Source organism: Rhinolophus hipposideros (assembly GCF_964194185.1).
Source record: "Rhinolophus hipposideros genome assembly, chromosome: 5".
NCBI classification, from domain to species: domain Eukaryota; kingdom Metazoa; phylum Chordata; class Mammalia; order Chiroptera; family Rhinolophidae; genus Rhinolophus; species Rhinolophus hipposideros.
The window spans coordinates 49135667-49152706 of NC_138051.1; the positions used below are offsets into that span (position 1 = coordinate 49135667).

A 17040-nucleotide genomic window follows, 5' to 3' on the forward strand; every position below is an offset into this window, starting at 1 on the left:
AAATATATTCCCTTGTATATTTAAGATAAACTATACTCAGAAAAAAATGAGTTTTAAATCTAAGGCTGGAATACCTAATTTGGAATATAAAAAGATTTTAACTTAAAAAATATCTTTAATAATAAAGCATTTCAACTGATAACTGAATGACAGTGACTGACTTCTTAAATAAAAATGTTTTTATTAAATGTTTTTATTTTATTCAAAACAGCAGGATAAAAGGTAGAAGTGTTTTCATATATCCTAGCTTTAGTGCCTGTACTCCAAAAGCTCTGAAAAAACTTTCCTGATCTCAATTGTCTGTTGAGTATATTTATCAAGACAAAGGAACACAGGAGCTCTAAGAAAAAAAATGAATTAGGAAGACTCTGACCAGTAATTTCCCACTTTTCTGTTATTTCAACTATGGCTTAGACCCTGGGGAAATGTTAGTTCCCAATGCTACGCTCGTGTAAGAGAGGACTTGTTATTCATTCATTCATTTAGCAAATATTTCTTGAATACCTACTAATGGCAGGCAAATGGAACATAGAAATAAAAGACAGTCTCTTATGGTTTCAGTGAACAATAAAAATATTTTGGGAGAACGAGATTAGCAAATTACTGAGAGATAATTTATGTAATGTATGCAAAAGTCCTTTCAGACACAGAGACAGAATAGCTCAAAAATGAGACCAAGGAGATCAGAAGAAGCATCATGGAGAAGGTAAAGCCAAATCAAAAGAAAGATTGGTTCAGGCAAAAGAAACAGTATCTATAAAAGTACAAAGAACTGAGAGGGTGGTATACTTTTATAAATGCAATTAATTTGATACTGGCTTTCCCTGCTAACCAAAAGTAGAGTTCCTATGAAACCTTTCATAAACCAAAATGATGTAAAGCAAAGAGTACTCCCCACTTTCCAAAATTCTGCATCACATCATATCACTTTCATGGAAGAACTACATTCAAACTTGTTTTCACTAAGCGAAAGAAATCCAAAGAGGATTTTTCTCTTTTACAAAAACAAACAAACAAACAAAAAACTGTTACCATCACTGTTCCTATTTTTACCTTTTAGTTTCAGGTTCAGGATATTAACATCAATTAGAAAGAATAATCTTGTGATTCACGAGGGTATCAGAAAACCTTGATCTTTTATTTGCAAAAATGTCTTGATGTGAAGAAACAGCTCAAACTGCAGCCTCATGAAATTCTTCCAATACCCCAAAATTTGATATTTGGTATTGGCTCAAGAAAGAAGAAAATTAGTTTTGTTCATTTCCTCTAAAACAGCAAAAATCAAGGCTCTGCACAAGATTTCCAGGCAAACAATGCAATAGAATTTGAGTTTATTAGTCTTTTCTCATTAAAAACTATACAAATCATTTTCCACTTCGCTGTAGATGCTCAATTTACGGTAAGTGAAGTCAATTTTTAATATGTAAAATCTAGATATTAACCTAATGTTCCTTACTATGGCAGGTGGTTAAACCTTTTTTGTTTTGTTGTTATTGCTAAAATTCTCCGGATGAATATCTTGGAATGAAGCATATTGTCTGGAATGCCATAATGTAGTCATTCGGGGCCTATTAAAGTCCAGGGACTATTCTAGGCACTAAGAACCTGCCTTCATGGAGCTTGGATTCTAGTAAATTCTACTAGGGGAAAACAGACCAAAAACCATGTATTAATATGTATACTTATTTACAGATATATAATGTTATTTGTAACTATGTATTTGTTTACATATTACACATGCATGTTATACACATAAAGACAAATATTTACAAATAATTATATACATATACATGTGTATTTACATGTAAATATGTCTATATATAACATGTATATACTTGTTATATATTATATATAGATATGTATAAATATTACATGTAAATGTTTATATATGTCTATGTGTATAACATGCCAGGTGATAAGAGTCATGGGAAAAAATAAAATAAAATAGTATTGGGGCAAGGAGTTATTTAGCTAGGTTCGTCAGGGAAGGTCTCTGATGAGGTGTTGTTTGACCAACCCTTGAAGGAAGTGAACGGACTATCTGGGGAAAATCAAATGTTGTGAGGCAATTAAATATCTGGTCTGTAGTTCAAGGGAGAAGCCCACATTAAATATAATCATTTGAACAACATCCACACGAAGACATTATTTAAAATCATGAGACCAGATAAGTAGAAGTAGAAAAGAAACCCGACGACTAAGCTCTAGGGAGCTCCAACATTTAGAAGTTAGGGGAATGAATGGAATAAACCAATGAGATCAAGGAGTGATTGGTTAGTGAAGTAGGTGGAAATTAGAAGACTGTAATACCTGGAAGCCAAGTAAAGAATTTGTTTCAAAAGGGAATGGCCCAGTTCTGTAAAAATATCTTGGGAGATAACACAGGGACTGAGACCTGAGGGTTTCATTAGGCACTGTGGAAGTCATTGTTGACTTCAACAAGAAGTGTTTCAGTGAGGTGGCAGAGAGGAAAACTTTATTGGAGCAGGTTTAAGAAAGAATGGAAGAAGTAGAAACTACTTTGGAGTAGTTTTGCTGTACACTACACAGAGAAATAGGGCGATAGCTGGAAGTAGATGTGGGCCAAAAGTTATTTTTTTAAAGACTGGATTATAATACAGCATTTGTATTCTGATAGAACCATATTTTGAGAACCACTGACCTATAGTGAGCAGTTCTAAACAGAAAATGTAGGTGAAGACAACTAGTGTAATGTTTCTTTAATATGGACTTTAGAAAGCTCAAATGTAGTGCTCACTTCGGCAGCACCTATACTAAAATTGGAACGATACAGAGAAGATTAGCATGGCTCCTGCACAAGGATGACACGCAAATTCGTGAAGCATTCCATATTCTAAAAAAAACCAGAATAAATAATACAGTATTCTGCATTTAAAAAAAAGCTCAAATGTATAATTCTAAGGCATGGATAGGCTGAACAGAATTATTTACCAACATATTATATTTAGAACTGGAATACATTAAGAGCAACCTAAAAGAAGTATTAGAATATGGACTGTAAAAGTATTAAATTCATTATCTGTGAGATATACTAAATAAAGCAGTACATTTTTGGACCATGCCATTATAAATGTAAAACAATACTAAAAAAAAAAGTGCAAGACAAAAAATAAATTTAAAAAGTGCTCTGTAATTTTTCCAAAAAGAAAGCCCTACATTTCAGATAAACTTGAACGATCAATTCTCCTAGAAAATATTTAAAGCCCATTAGGTAAAAAATTCTTGTATTTTAGGCAAACTTACCTACCTTTATACAATTATCAGAACGTTTGAAGTTCATTTCTGTTTCTTAACTCATCATTACTGGAAATACTGCCTAAACTCCCAGCTTCAAATGAAACTGGAACTTATGTTCCCGAAGGAGTATTTTACCAGTTTGTTTCTAAAAACTGAAAACCTATCAGAAATAGTTTTACCTCATCAAGTATCTAATCAATATATTTGACCAAATAAAGCTGGTTTTTACTATCATAGCTCAAAATTATTATGAGTTTACTACATCTGAGGTAGTACCAAGCAGTTTGTTTTGTTTACTAACAAAAAACATGTTTCTGTAGGGCATTAAGAAGGCTAAAATGAAGTATGTTTTAAGTAATATCAAAAGTAGTTCCTTCAAAGAATACCTTTTTTTTTTTTTTCAAGAGCCAAGTTTGTATTTGTTCATTTCTTGCAGAAGTACTCCTGGTGACATCCTGGGCCTGAGACGGCCAGAGTCCTTGGCTACACACTGCAACCAACCGCTTCACGGGGTTCTCCTTTCTGTCCGTCTTACAGAGGCCTACGAGATCTGCTAGTTTCCTGTCATCAACCTTAGTTAGGTGGACTTGGTGTGCAGCACAGAAGGCCTCCACTGACGTGACATACATAGGCTCATCCCAGTTGGATGCAAACACACAAAGATGGGCTTGGCACTGGTGTAAGACTTTGGCAGCTTTGCGAATTCCACCTGCTAGGCTACTGAAGGTGAGGAGAAACGTCCCTCTACCTCTATGGTTCTTTTGGCTGGTCTAATAATCAGACAGGAGATAGATTAGCAAGAAAAAATAACCAAATTTCATACATACATTTGTATGGGAACTTCATATACAGGAGAGAGTCAGAGATCCCACATCCAGGAGAGGTTCAGAGACAAAAGGGGACATGGGTCCCTAAGACATTCTGAGCTAGGGATGAGGGAAGGTGCTTTGGGGGCTTCAAAAGATCACTGCAAAATGATAAGAACAGACGTTTAGTAAATAGACGTTTGTCCTGTCCTACAGACAGGTCAAAACACGTTAATCTCTGATAATCTGCCATTATGGGAAAGGCCTCTAATTCAAATTCTTCCAGGTAGGTAAGGGAGGGGCAGAAGTTTCTTCTAAGCCCACAGCTAAAGTTGCTCTTAGCTCAAAACAATCCCCATACCACAGAAGCACATCTTGAGGTGACTAGCTCTGAACCTCAACACCACCGTGGACGAAGGCAGTCTTCAGTACCTCTTGTAAACTAGTATTACTGTCCATTACACCTCCAGTGGCAATGCCATCCTGGACGTGTGGTGGATTATGGGTGGAGCCCTTGCCTCCAAGGGACTTGGCAGTGGCAGAGAAAGAGAAGGAGTATCTTGAGGTATCATCTTGAGAGAATATCTTGAGAGAGATGGTCTTAGCATCACATGCCCTTAAAACATTTTGGGAAGGAGAATTAGTTTTCAAAAACTGGACAATGGCAAAGAGAAGATAATGGTAATTTGGTCATGACCTGAAGAACAAACCTGGTTTTGCTGCTAGCGCACAAAAGTTATTTACAATGAGATATGCCTTCAGGCTTGTAAACAAAGGGAATTATCCTGAACTTTACAGGAAAGAGGAAGCCTGTGGTGTAGAATTGGATGCATGATGCCATGAAACATTCCATTCATCAAATTAATTCTCCTTTGTTCTCATCCTACGTTTGCCAAGCAATTTGTTATTGGATTTACCATATACATCTGCTTGTAAGTAGAAATGAATTGTCATATAACCTATCACCTCCAGGAACATTCTCAATCAATTTCTGATTATGAATTAATATTACGTAAATAGGCAATCTGTTTTGTTCAGTCTCCTGAGCTTGGTTAATGCGAATCTGACCCCCGGAGATGGGTTGGCTCTCAAGGGTACTTTTGATGAGTCTTTGAGAGTGAGACTGAGCTAGATCAATAAGGTAATGAAGCACAACCCCGCTGTCAGGCTTTTTGGGAGATCACTTAAGAACCTTTTCTCCAGATGGTATGTGCAAAAATCCTTTGCCCTTATTTCCCACATGGATGAGGTTTGCTGGAAAGTACTTGGCTAGCGTGGGGGTTCAGAAGGCCTCACCTCCAGAATGTGCCTCTGTGGTATGCAGATTGTTTTGAGCTAAAGTCAACTTTAGCTGTGGGCTCAAGAGAAACTTCTGCCCTTCCCTTAATTACCTAGAATAATTTGAATTAAGGGTCTAAGAGATTTTCAGAGATAACCTTTTGACCCACCTATATGGCAAGCAAACTTCTACTTACTAAACATCTGCTCTTATCATTCTGCCAGGACCCTTTGAAGCCCCCAAGGCACCTTACCTACAGTGTCTTATATACCTCAATTCCCCTTTCTATCTGTGAACCTCTCCTGCTTTGGGGTCTCTGACTCTCTCATGCATGTGGGGTTCTCACACTTATGTATGTATTAAATCTGGTGATTTTCTCTTGTTAATCTGTCTCATGTCGATTTGATTATTAGACCATCCAGAAGAACCTTGAAGGTTAAAGTTTGTTCCTCGCCCACACTTGCTAGGGACAAGCAGCATCTATCTCCTTGACCAAATTTTAAACAAGCTCCACTGAGCTATCCAGTCTAACAAATACTCAAATTCATTCCTATTCCTATAAAGCTTCCATTGCAAAAATGGACTAACTAGCAGTCTTTGCCTGGCATGCAATATTTTTATATAGCTTTGATATTTGTTAATAACTAAATCTGTCAAAAAGCTTTAATAAACGTGTACACTATGTATTTATGTATGGTCATCACACAGTAGTGGGGGATTAAAGACCTCTCCAGTTTACATAAAGTCTACATTTAGTTCATTATCTACTTGGTATCTTAAAATTAATTTCAATCAAATAACTGGCATATGAAAAAAAAAATCAAAGGACTACCATAACAATTTTTTCTTACTTTTTTTATTGATAGGTTTTTATGATAGCATTATTATTTGGTAAAAACTGCAGGTTTTCATCATAAAGGAAATGGGAATGTCTGTATCAATATTCTAACTATCACCACTTCAATCTAAGACAAAAGTCCATTGGAAATGATACAAGACGGCTCAAAAGAGGTCAACTATTTCATGAATGCAAATGAACACCTGCTACATTTAAACCAAGACTTCATTTAGAGAATAGGAACAAAAATATTAATAAATAAGACTCTCCCTTTATGGACAAAAAGGGGTTCTATGGAAAGTAACCTCCCAGGGTGATCTGATCAGAAATTCCTAACTGGGCAGGTCATGATGGGTGTATATACATACGTATACACATACGTATGTATATATACATATATTCCTTCACTTTGGTTACATTTATTTTTTAAAACTAAAAACAAACAAACAAACCAGGGGAGATTCTAAGAAAAAGCAATCCTACCATGTCAGAAGTTCTGATAACTGGACAGGACTGCTACAGAAGTTATCAAAAGTTGCTTTGTAGAAGTAAAAGTTTCAAGGTTGCTGAACTAGGATACACTTACACATTCAAAAAAGTCTTGCTTTAAAAAATAAAAACGGGCTTTTTTATAATCCATAGTCATCGTGAACGACATCAGATGATCAAATGCTATAAAAACTTTTTCCTGTTTTGCTTTTCTATAAAAAGGGAAGCTGTACTGTTTTTGTTTAATGCTTGCATCGTCACAGTGATCCAACACCAATGGTGGTGCAATCCAGTGCCAATAACGTAATATCCTAAGTTAACATTTTACCTTTTTTTTTTTTTTTTTTTTTTGGTGTACTTGAAGGTACTAGAAAACAACTCACTAGAAAACTTATCTTTCCCAGATAGTGTTTGAAGTTGAGGATAAAGTTTTCTAAACAGCTGTTTTGCTAGGTTGAACTAAGCTATCTTCAACCAATAGATAGTGGAAGCATATTAAAGAAAGAAAAAATGTTTTGCGCATTTGGGAACTAATTGAAAACAGTATTGATTATACCACGGTCAACTATTCAGACAATTACATACTACATTTACTACAAACAAAAATACTTTATAAACACAATCTTTTATTTAAAAATTCTACCTTGTTAAAAATAAATCAATAAGTGTCCTGGTAATCATACCAATAAATATTTTGTTAGTTACAAGGGCAAGCTGAACTCATAACAAAAAATATATAATTAAGTTATACCTAATAATCAAAAAGCAAAGAATTAAAATAGATTATTATTTTGATTTACTAATTCAGATACCATTCAAGTCAAACATATTATTTTCCATAGATTTATATTTTGCCCTCTACAGAACTAGAGTACGAAAGATAAAGTGATTCTGCACAATCAACCAAATATGTACAAATACTAATGCCTGCAGTATTTTTGAAAAACTTAATACCTATTACAATACCTAGTTGCTTCTCGTAGTCATTAACATTTCAGTTCTGTTCCTTGTATTATATTCCGAATCTTCTCAGCATCATTTTGTACAATTTTGTTAGATGGATCAATCTTAAGTGCAGCTTCATAATCCTGTAGGCCTATATTTATGTAGCAATGATGATTAGTAAAATATTTCATAAATACTTACTTTTATTATCTAGACAATATTTTTTTCTTCAAATAAAAATAACCACTAAGAACAGATTCCCATCTTCACACATATCTCTAACAGACTGAAGAAACTTTTTAGTGATTTCGGGAATAACTATAATGAGTTCATTCAGGATTCAGTAAGAAGCAGTTATTTTAAATTCAAGTACAAATCAGCTGAGAGCTTAAAGTCATTAAAGCATGAACAGACTCGATAAAACTCATATAACGAAATAACATTTTCATTACCTCAATGAAAAAGTAGTAAATGGCATCTGATTTAGAAATTCTAGATTTTTAAAATTAATTGTGGTGGACTCAATCCATACTTCACATAATTCATAGACTATAGTTTGTGCTTTTTTCCTGTAGTTATCATATCTACAGAATTCCTTTGAGGAAAATTGGTTAGGAAGGAAAGCATCGTGGATGGGTTGTTAAAAATGTGTAACTGAATCTAAATCTTTACCAATGAAGCAGTGGGAAGAATTTCTTTGGGAGTAAGGAAACCTGAGTTCTAAATACTGTTGATTTGCCATGTCACTTCAGGCAAATCACTTAACTTCTCCAACCCTCCATTTTCTCATCTTTAAAATGAAGGGTCCTTTAAGCTCTGAAAAAGTCTATGATGCTATTATAATTTCAAAAGAGTTTTCCAATATTTCATTCCTATCTAGATATTTTTTTATTCTCACGAAACTGGGTAAGACACTAAAAAGGGATGAGGCATATAAACCTAATTTAGACGCTTCGGTTAGAAAAATCTCCTAAAAATAATGGCAGGAACCAACGAACTTGGTAAGCTAGAGCCCATTCCCTGACGAGGCGTTGTCAAGGAGTAGGCTGTTAGGCTGTGAACGAAGGGATAATGAATAGGCATCTGGGTAGGGAGAGAAGGGAAGAGGAGCACTGAATACTCTGGCTACTACAAAATTCTTCATTTGGGGCAACCTGAGTAAATGCAAATAGTCCCTAAATACATTAAAAATGTAAAACAATACAAACTAAATAAACACTGTGGCTGCTATACACATGGGGCTGAGTTACAAACCTTGCTACAGTCTTACACATATAAGCAACGACCATACATTGTGGTAGGTCAGTTATTTCTGGATGTGTATGTGACCAAGGAAGCTTACTTAAAATTTTTCATTATATCTTAAATGACCCATATATACCCTTTATCATACATCTTTCCGTAGAAAAGTTGTCTGATGCTATAGCATTTTCCTAGGCCCAAACTTGCTCACATCTTGTTTTAATTCTCTTCTACAACAACAAATTTTTGAAATATTTCAAAGTCACTTTTTGTTAGGTCAGTTACAAGGAATAAATTAAATGCTAAAAACATAAAATAATGGAGTTCTGAAAAGTCATGTCTTAAGTAATCCCAATGACATTTTTTTTCAGAGTATAACTTAGAACTCAAAACATTTCTATTTCTTACCTTCTACATACAATTCTAGTTGGCAGAATGCTGTTCCACGTCGTATATGTGCCTTCATTCTTGCATTAGCATTGACTGCAACAGGTGGTGTCAATAATTCCAGTGCCTTACCAAATAATAATAATAAGGAAAAGATATAACTTTCTAATTTCAACATGAACGAAAACATGATGAAAATCTTAATTTTAAAACAAGCCCCAAACCATCACCTACCCACTTAGCTAGTACAGGAATTTATCAAATACATATATTTATGTTGAAAAATTTAAGGAATTGTTCAACAGTTCCTATATGAGATTTATACCCTCTCTCCCAAAATTATGCTTTGGTTTATCATTTGAAACTTCTATAGCTTTATCTTTGTGAGCAGGAATGATTAAATAGCATTTTTGGTCTTTTATATTCAAATTGAATGATTCGTTGTATTAATTTAGTCAATAAATATTTGTGCATGAAACTGTGCTAGTCAAAAAAAAATGGAACATAAAAATATTGTCAGATCTTCAGTAGCTTAATGAGATCAAAATATGAGGACTTGGTTGTTTCTCAATATTCTCAATCTCAAGGAGCCACATAAGAGATTTTGTATGTGATTTTCCCTTAAACAAATTACTTTGATATGACAACATGAAAAAAACTCGAAGTTTTTTTAAGATAATGACATTAGTAATAGAAATTAGGATACACTAACTTACTCTGAAAATGAGACAATGATTAGGGAGCCAGTCTTACATTGTGCATGTGGCAGTGATTATCAAGTGCTCTTCCTCTCACCCTGCATTAAGTCTGCCAAACTTCAACCAGAAAAACGGTGAGCACAAACTGACAACCACTTACTAATTTCCTTGTGAACTTCAACTGATATATGAAGGCAAACTAGTAGCAATTGGTATGGGATTTCTAATCTAATTTGAAGTCTCAAGAAACACCAGTTCTTTGTCCATTCAAAACAAATTTTTTTTTCAGTATAAAGGTGTAATAAACAAGGTCATTCTTAAAATCCTTTATTATTTAAATAATCTTCAACTATTTAAATTTAACAAAGATAAGGGTATCATTTAAACCAATAAATAAGAAAACAGCAATTTTAAAGCATCGTATATAAATATATATACCTTAGATGAATCTTCGATGGCTTTGTGTAAGTTTTTTAATTTTAGGTGGCAAGCAGCCCGATTCAAATACAAGAGTGGAATCTTATTATTTAGTCTTATGGCTAAGTTGTATGCATTAATAGCTGCCAAATAGTTTTCTGTTGCAAATAATGTGCTAATGAAACAAAAACAGAAAAGAAAAACAATATAACATTGAAACAGAAACAGAAATAGTATCTAGTGATTGGCAAAGGGGATGGCTTACCTCCTTTTCCATTCCCTATACAATGGACGTGTAGGCTGCACTGACTCCACATACATCAGCATGTAATCAGAGTGACTTCACCCCCACCTCTAAGGGTAGCCATAAGTAATTTAAGCCACTACACATATTTCCATCCTCCTTGCTACAATGATTAACTCAGGAATGGGCTTATGACCTAAATTGGTCTATTCAGAATAGCGCCTGGGCTTTGTTTTCTGAGGACAAAAAAAATTGGGAAAACTCCCCCTGCTGGATACAAATGAACAAAGCACACAGCCCAAATTGTTGGGGACCATTTTTAACACCAAGGGAGGAGCTGGCTCCAGAATAAAACTGGTAACTATGGAATTATTAAAAAGAATAAAAAGACAGAAAGAAACTGAGTCCTCAGTGAAATAGTTAAGCAGCTGAATTAAGATTTACCTGAAATGCAACACACTTTCAGCTTTTCAATTATATCAGTTAATAAATTCCTTTTAATATAAAGCCAGTTTTAATTGAATTTTTCAGCTACTTGCAAACAAAAGCATCCTAAACAGATACTCTTTCAGTTTAAAATCTTCCAAGATTCTCTTAAAATAAACAGATGTACACAATTAAAGGATTTATTTAAAATGTTTGTTTTTGTTTCTCATGTACAATTCCCAGAATTTTGAAAAATGCACAAACATAAGGAAAATTGAAAATACTTTGCCAAGTACAAAAGTGCCATGTAAATAACACTTTGTATTCATTTCCAGTTGGTTGTACTGCATACTGTACAGTTCCAGAATATTAAACGTGATGACATCAAAAGCTGACCCATAAAAGCAGCCAGTAAATCCTGAGTAAAAGGTAAAATCACACCACTGTGACATCTAACCTAAGCCTGACTTAAGTTTAAAATAACTTGCACAAACTAGAAAAGCTAATTCTATGGGAATAGTTTACATTTCTGAAATTCCTTATATCTTAGATATTTCTGACCAAAGGTAACAGAATCCCAATTCAAACTGGCTTAGACAAGTAAGGAAATAAATTATCTCATGCTAAAAAAAAAGTCCTAAGGGAAAGGCTGCATGCCCAATATGACCAGCAGTTTGAGGATGTTACCAAGGTCCTAGGTTTCTTCCCTCCATCCACTGTCCTCAGCAGGGATTTCATCCTACGGCTGGTTTTCCTCATGGGTGCAAGATGGCTGTATAGTTCAAGGTGCCATATTCAGGCACAAGATTCACAAGAAAATGGGACAGTATCTTTTGATATATGCTCCTTAAGAGCAAGAAAACCTTTCCCAGAAATCTCCCGGCTCACCTCCTTTCCCATCTTAATGACCAAAACTATTTACCTTTAAAAATATATTTTGTCTTAAAAAACCCACCAGTCTCTCAGTCCCTCCCTCCCTCAATCATTCTAACCACTCTTTTTCTCTTTCTCTCCACTTATACTCCTCAGTACTATATATTGCTGTTTGGGAATATTTTTTAAAAATTCTACAATATAACCATCTTTCCATGTTAATAAATATAGAGATACATTACTTTTTGCTGTTGAGTTGTAAAAGATATGTATGTGTATATATATATATATATTTTTCTCAATACTAACCCTTTATCAGTTATATGATTTGCAAATATTTTCTCTATTCCACTCTATTGATAGTTATTCTTGATGTACAAAAGTTTTTAATTTTGATGCATTCCAACTTACTTATTTTTTCTTTCATGGCTTGTGCTTTTGACGTCACATCAAGAAATACTGCCAAATCTAGAATCATAAAGCACCTTTTGTTTTCTTCTAAGAATTTTGTAGTTTTAGCTTTTATGTTTAGGTCTTTGATCCATTTTGAGTTAATTTTTGCATATGATGTTAGCTAAGGGTCGAATTTCCCTCTTTTGCATGTGGATATCCAGTTTTTGCAACACCATTTGTTGAAAAAAACTGTCCTTTCTCCACTGAACGGTCTTAGCACCATTGTTGAAAATCACTTGACCATATGTGTGAGAGTTACTTCTGGGCTATCTATTCCACTGGCCAGTATTTCTGTACAAACCATATATTAATATATGCGAGGTCTGACAATTAAGTTCGTGAACTTGTTGCAATTATGTTGCTAACCTTTTTTGATATTAGAGGAATTATTCATTATGAATTTGTACCAACTGCACAGTCAACCAAGTTTACTATTTGGATGTGCTGAAAAGGCTGCGTGAAAAAGTTAGATGAAAACTATCTGAACTTTTCGCCAACAATTCATGGCTCTTGCATCATGACAATGCACCAGCTCACACGGCACTGTCTGTGAGGGAGTTTGTAGCCAGTAAACAAATAACTGTATTGGAACACCCTCCCTACTCACCTTATCTGACCCCCAATGACTTCTTTCTTTACCCCGAAGGAAATATTAAAAGGAAGACATTTTGATGACATTCAGGACATCAAAGGTAATACGATGACAGCTCTGATGGCCATTCCAGAAAAAGAGTTCAAAAATTGCTTTAAAGGGTGGACTAGGCGTTGGTGTCGGTGCATAGCTTCCCAAGGGGAGCACTTCGAAGTTGCCCATAGTGATATTCAGCAATGAGGTATGGGGCACTTTTTCTAGGATGAGTTTGCGAACTTAATTGTCAGACCTTGTACATTTGGAAGACAATTCCATTTTTCATCTTTAATATATGCTTACAGTTTTATAATGCAGTAATTTTATCAGAAAAATTCTCCCAGGTTCTAAGGAAAGAAAAGCTACAATGAACAGTATTAAAAGAAACACTGTAGGAGGCATAATAGCAAGAAATTATGACATATTAAATTTTTTTTATGCTTACATATATATTAAAATATAAATCCAAGTGATATATTAAAATATAAATCCAAGTGACCATTACAGTCTTTAAAGTTCAATACAGCTATAAACAACCAAATATTTGCTTTATGACTTTTAGAATGGTTCTGAATTCAGAAATAGCCGAATTTCAAAGGAAAAGGAAAAAAAAATTAAACCTGTCTAAAGAGCAGTAACCTTTGAATACCAAATTTAAACAGAAAAACTAATAACCATTAAGTCTACCCTGATGCTCCAAATAAAGCAATGTCAGTGAAAAGAATTATGCAAAAGTATTCATTCAGTCAACACATATTGAGTGCTTATTGTACTGTGTGTTCAGAGAGAACAAAAGAGACAGGACAATCACAAATACTCCTCTCATTTTTATGGTGTCTGGTTGATTTGCCTTTGTAAAGAAACAAACATTCTGACTGGCAAGGGCCAAGAGGGCCAAACATTCTGTACAAGAGTTGAGTGTGCGAGAAGCAACATGAGGCAGAAGTAAAAAGAAAAAAGCAAATTGGAGAGAAGTAAAGAAAGGGGCAGAAATGAGTTAGGAGAAAGCAGAAGTAGTGGGGCTTAGAAATGGGATGCAGGCAGGGAGCAAGACAAATTCCAATAGAAGATAGAAAGGCTCTGTTTTAGGGGCAACAGGAACTGTAGCAGCCACCTGCCTCTCAAAGAACTTTTGAAAGTCCTTGTCTCTTTCAGCATCCTGTGTGGGTAGAAAACATTATTGGGGATCTCAAGAGCTTCTAAAGCTGCTATCAGTATGCCTTAGTGAAGGCACATCAATTACTATAATTTAGCTCTCAGGATGGAAGGAGAAAAAGGATACTGCAAACTAAACAAAACGACAAGTCAGGTACTACACTGCAACAGAATGTTATAGGCTGTGAAATGCATACAAACAAGCAACTGAACAAAATTTTAATTACATCAAAGAAGTCATCTTAGAATATGGAATCTAAGCTTCTTTAAGTCAGACAAAAGGTAGCAGCATAAGAAAAATGTCATGTCCATAAACAATTTTTAAAAATACAGCAAAGCAAGACAGATTTTGCAGATCTATACTAAAAGTAGGCAGGCACAAGGGGCTGTGGGGAGACAGTTCCCCATGGGTCTCATGTTCCTGCATGTCTTATGTCAGTTGTGCTGACAGCTGTCGTTTGGGACTATCTTTTTCAAAGATGTTTGTATGGCACACATCCTTGGAAGACAAAGATAGCGTCTCCTCTGGGCAAACAGCAGACAATATCTCCTTGCGAGGCAAAGGTTGGACAGGTTTGCTTACAATCTTATAAAACTGTGTTCCTTAAGTTCAGCCTTCTCAGCTGTGGTGCAGACCTACTGCATGTACAGCATCCCCCAGCCCACCTCTGTGGACTCGAGGGTCAAAGGGCATCAATAGTAAGCTTGCGGTGTCTTGATTTACAAAGCCCTATGTCTCGGACCCATGAGTCTCCTGTCTTCCGACAGCATCCATGAAACTAGCAGCTAACCTGTCGCATTTCTTGCCAGGGCATGAACCCAAACCGAAGTATTAGAAAGAAATTCAATTTGGCAAGTAGAACTGTATGCTGTGTTGGGAGAAGATGGTAACAGATGGTCAACCATCAGCATCAAAAATTCCAACATGAGGGAAACTAGACTTTGGGTGCTGAGGACACAATACAGTATACAGATTTTGAATTATGTTGTACACCTGAAAATTATATAATGTGATTAACCAATGTTACCTCAATAAATTTATGTTTTTTTAAAATCCAACATGAAGTACAAGGACATTGAGACAGGCAGACAGAATCCAGCTACAGGAAATCCAGAAATAGCAAGCATGCAGAAATTCAGACAAGTTAGTACTAGGTTAGTCTGTCAGCAAATAGCACGCTCCCACATACAAAGCTGGGGTTCAGAAGCAGAATTTAGCTGGGTGGCAAGAGGAAAAGCAAAAGCATAGCAGAGCTCCACTCTTACAAGGACTGAGGTATCAGTCAGGCTACAAAATCTGGCACTTACACCAAGACAATAAAAAGAAAATGCAGACAATAGAACGAGGGTAGGTGATCTCATGTAACGGCACTACTACAATGCTGTGTGCTAGATTATAGAATTACATACATATATCCTTAATTCCTATCTAATATCCTATCTAACATTAGAATTTGCTGTAGAGGGTGAGGGATGTAGGTGGGATTCAAGTGATCCTAGTGTGGAGAAGAAGGGACTTAAAGTCTGGGGTTATGATAGGGTCAGTCTAAAATAATTTGTGCTAAAAATGAACCACAGAGTAATGTCAGTGGGACAGAACAACGGTCCATCTACCTCATATGATTACAAGTGTCTGGAAGGGTAGCTATTAAAGTTATTTGCAGATTTTGAGTTATGTAAGGCTGCTAAATAACATCAGACCCTGCATACGAGGTGTGTTCAAAACATACGGTTGAATGTTTAAATTTTAAAAAAATTTCATTATGGTAAAAGACATTATCACCAGGGTGGCCAGTTAGCTCAGTTGGTTAGAGCATGGTGCTGATAGCTGATAACACCAAGGTTGCCAGTTCGATCCCCACATGGGACACTGTGAGCTGCGCCCTCATTAAAAAAAAAAAAGACACATTGCCATTAATCCCCCTCAAAATACTCCCCCTTGCTTCAAATTCACCTATCCCATCATTCTTGCCACTTTTTGAAGCAGTTCTAGAAGTCCTCTTTTGTGAGTGTCTTTAGTTGCGCTGTCGTGGCTGCCTCGATGTCCTGAATCAATTCAAAATGTTTTCCTTTCATGGTCATTTTGATTTTGTGGGAAAAGCCAGAAGTTGCAGGGTGCCAGATCCAGTAAGTAAGGTGGATGAAGACACACCATAATGTTTTTATTTGACAGAAATTACCAGAAGCGATGTGTGACACGGAACGTTGTCATGATGGAGGACAGAGTAAAGATACTCATGAAAGAGGACTTCCAGAACTCCTTCAGAAAGTGGCAAGAACAAAGAGATACGTGTGTTTGAAGTGAGGGGTATTAATGGCAATGTATCTTTTACTGCAATACTTTTTTTAAATTTAAACATTCACTATATTTTTTGGTCACACCTCATGTATCTAACTAAGAGTTCCAAGACTCTGTTTTATGTGAGATATTCTCAGTAAAAAGCCATCTGGTACATAATGTTAATTAGAAAAGGTAAAATGCTTCCATGAGCAAATCAAATTACTTAAGATTCTGTATTACCCTGAAAGGTAGATTTGGCATTTAAAACTAAGACACAGCAATAGAAGGACTGGTAATGAAAAATGAAAATATTCTGTGGCTTCTGCTATGAGCTTTTTTTTGAGTAGATATAATCCTCTAAACAGTTTTCTCACGCTATTGCTCTTTTGAAAGGCATGCCCACCTCTACCCTTTTGTGAAACAAGTGTCCCACAGGTTTAAGCACAATAAGGACAGCTGGACTGGTTTTGCCTGTGTAAATACAGAAAGTTACCATGAAACAAAGCCTCTGGAGATGAAAAGTATTTCATCCTTTGTTGTTGTTGTTTTTTAACTTTTATTTATTTTAAGTGTGTTTTTCCAGGACCCATCAGTTTCAGTCTAGTTGTAGAGAGCAGAGCT

At 35.4% G+C, this 17040-nt stretch overlaps 1 protein-coding gene across 2 annotated transcripts in view; it reads right to left on the minus strand.

Annotated features, from left to right (window-relative positions):
- Positions 1 to 6204: 6204 nt before the first annotated feature.
- The window catches only part of DNAAF4 (dynein axonemal assembly factor 4), a 36350-nt gene continuing 25514 nt past the window's right edge, over positions 6205 to 17040 (minus strand). The window contains exons 7-9 of one of the 2 annotated variants that reach the window (XM_081049858.1): positions 10381 to 10534; positions 9266 to 9371; positions 6205 to 7766 (exon numbers count right to left, since the gene is read on the minus strand). In XM_081049858.1, the coding sequence (XP_080905984.1) occupies positions 7657 to 7766; positions 9266 to 9371; positions 10381 to 10534 (370 nt within the window). In that variant the 3' untranslated portion in view covers positions 6205 to 7656. The remainder of the gene's footprint in view (positions 7767 to 9265; positions 9372 to 10380; positions 10535 to 17040) is intronic. The other variant, XM_081049859.1, reaches the window with a different exon arrangement.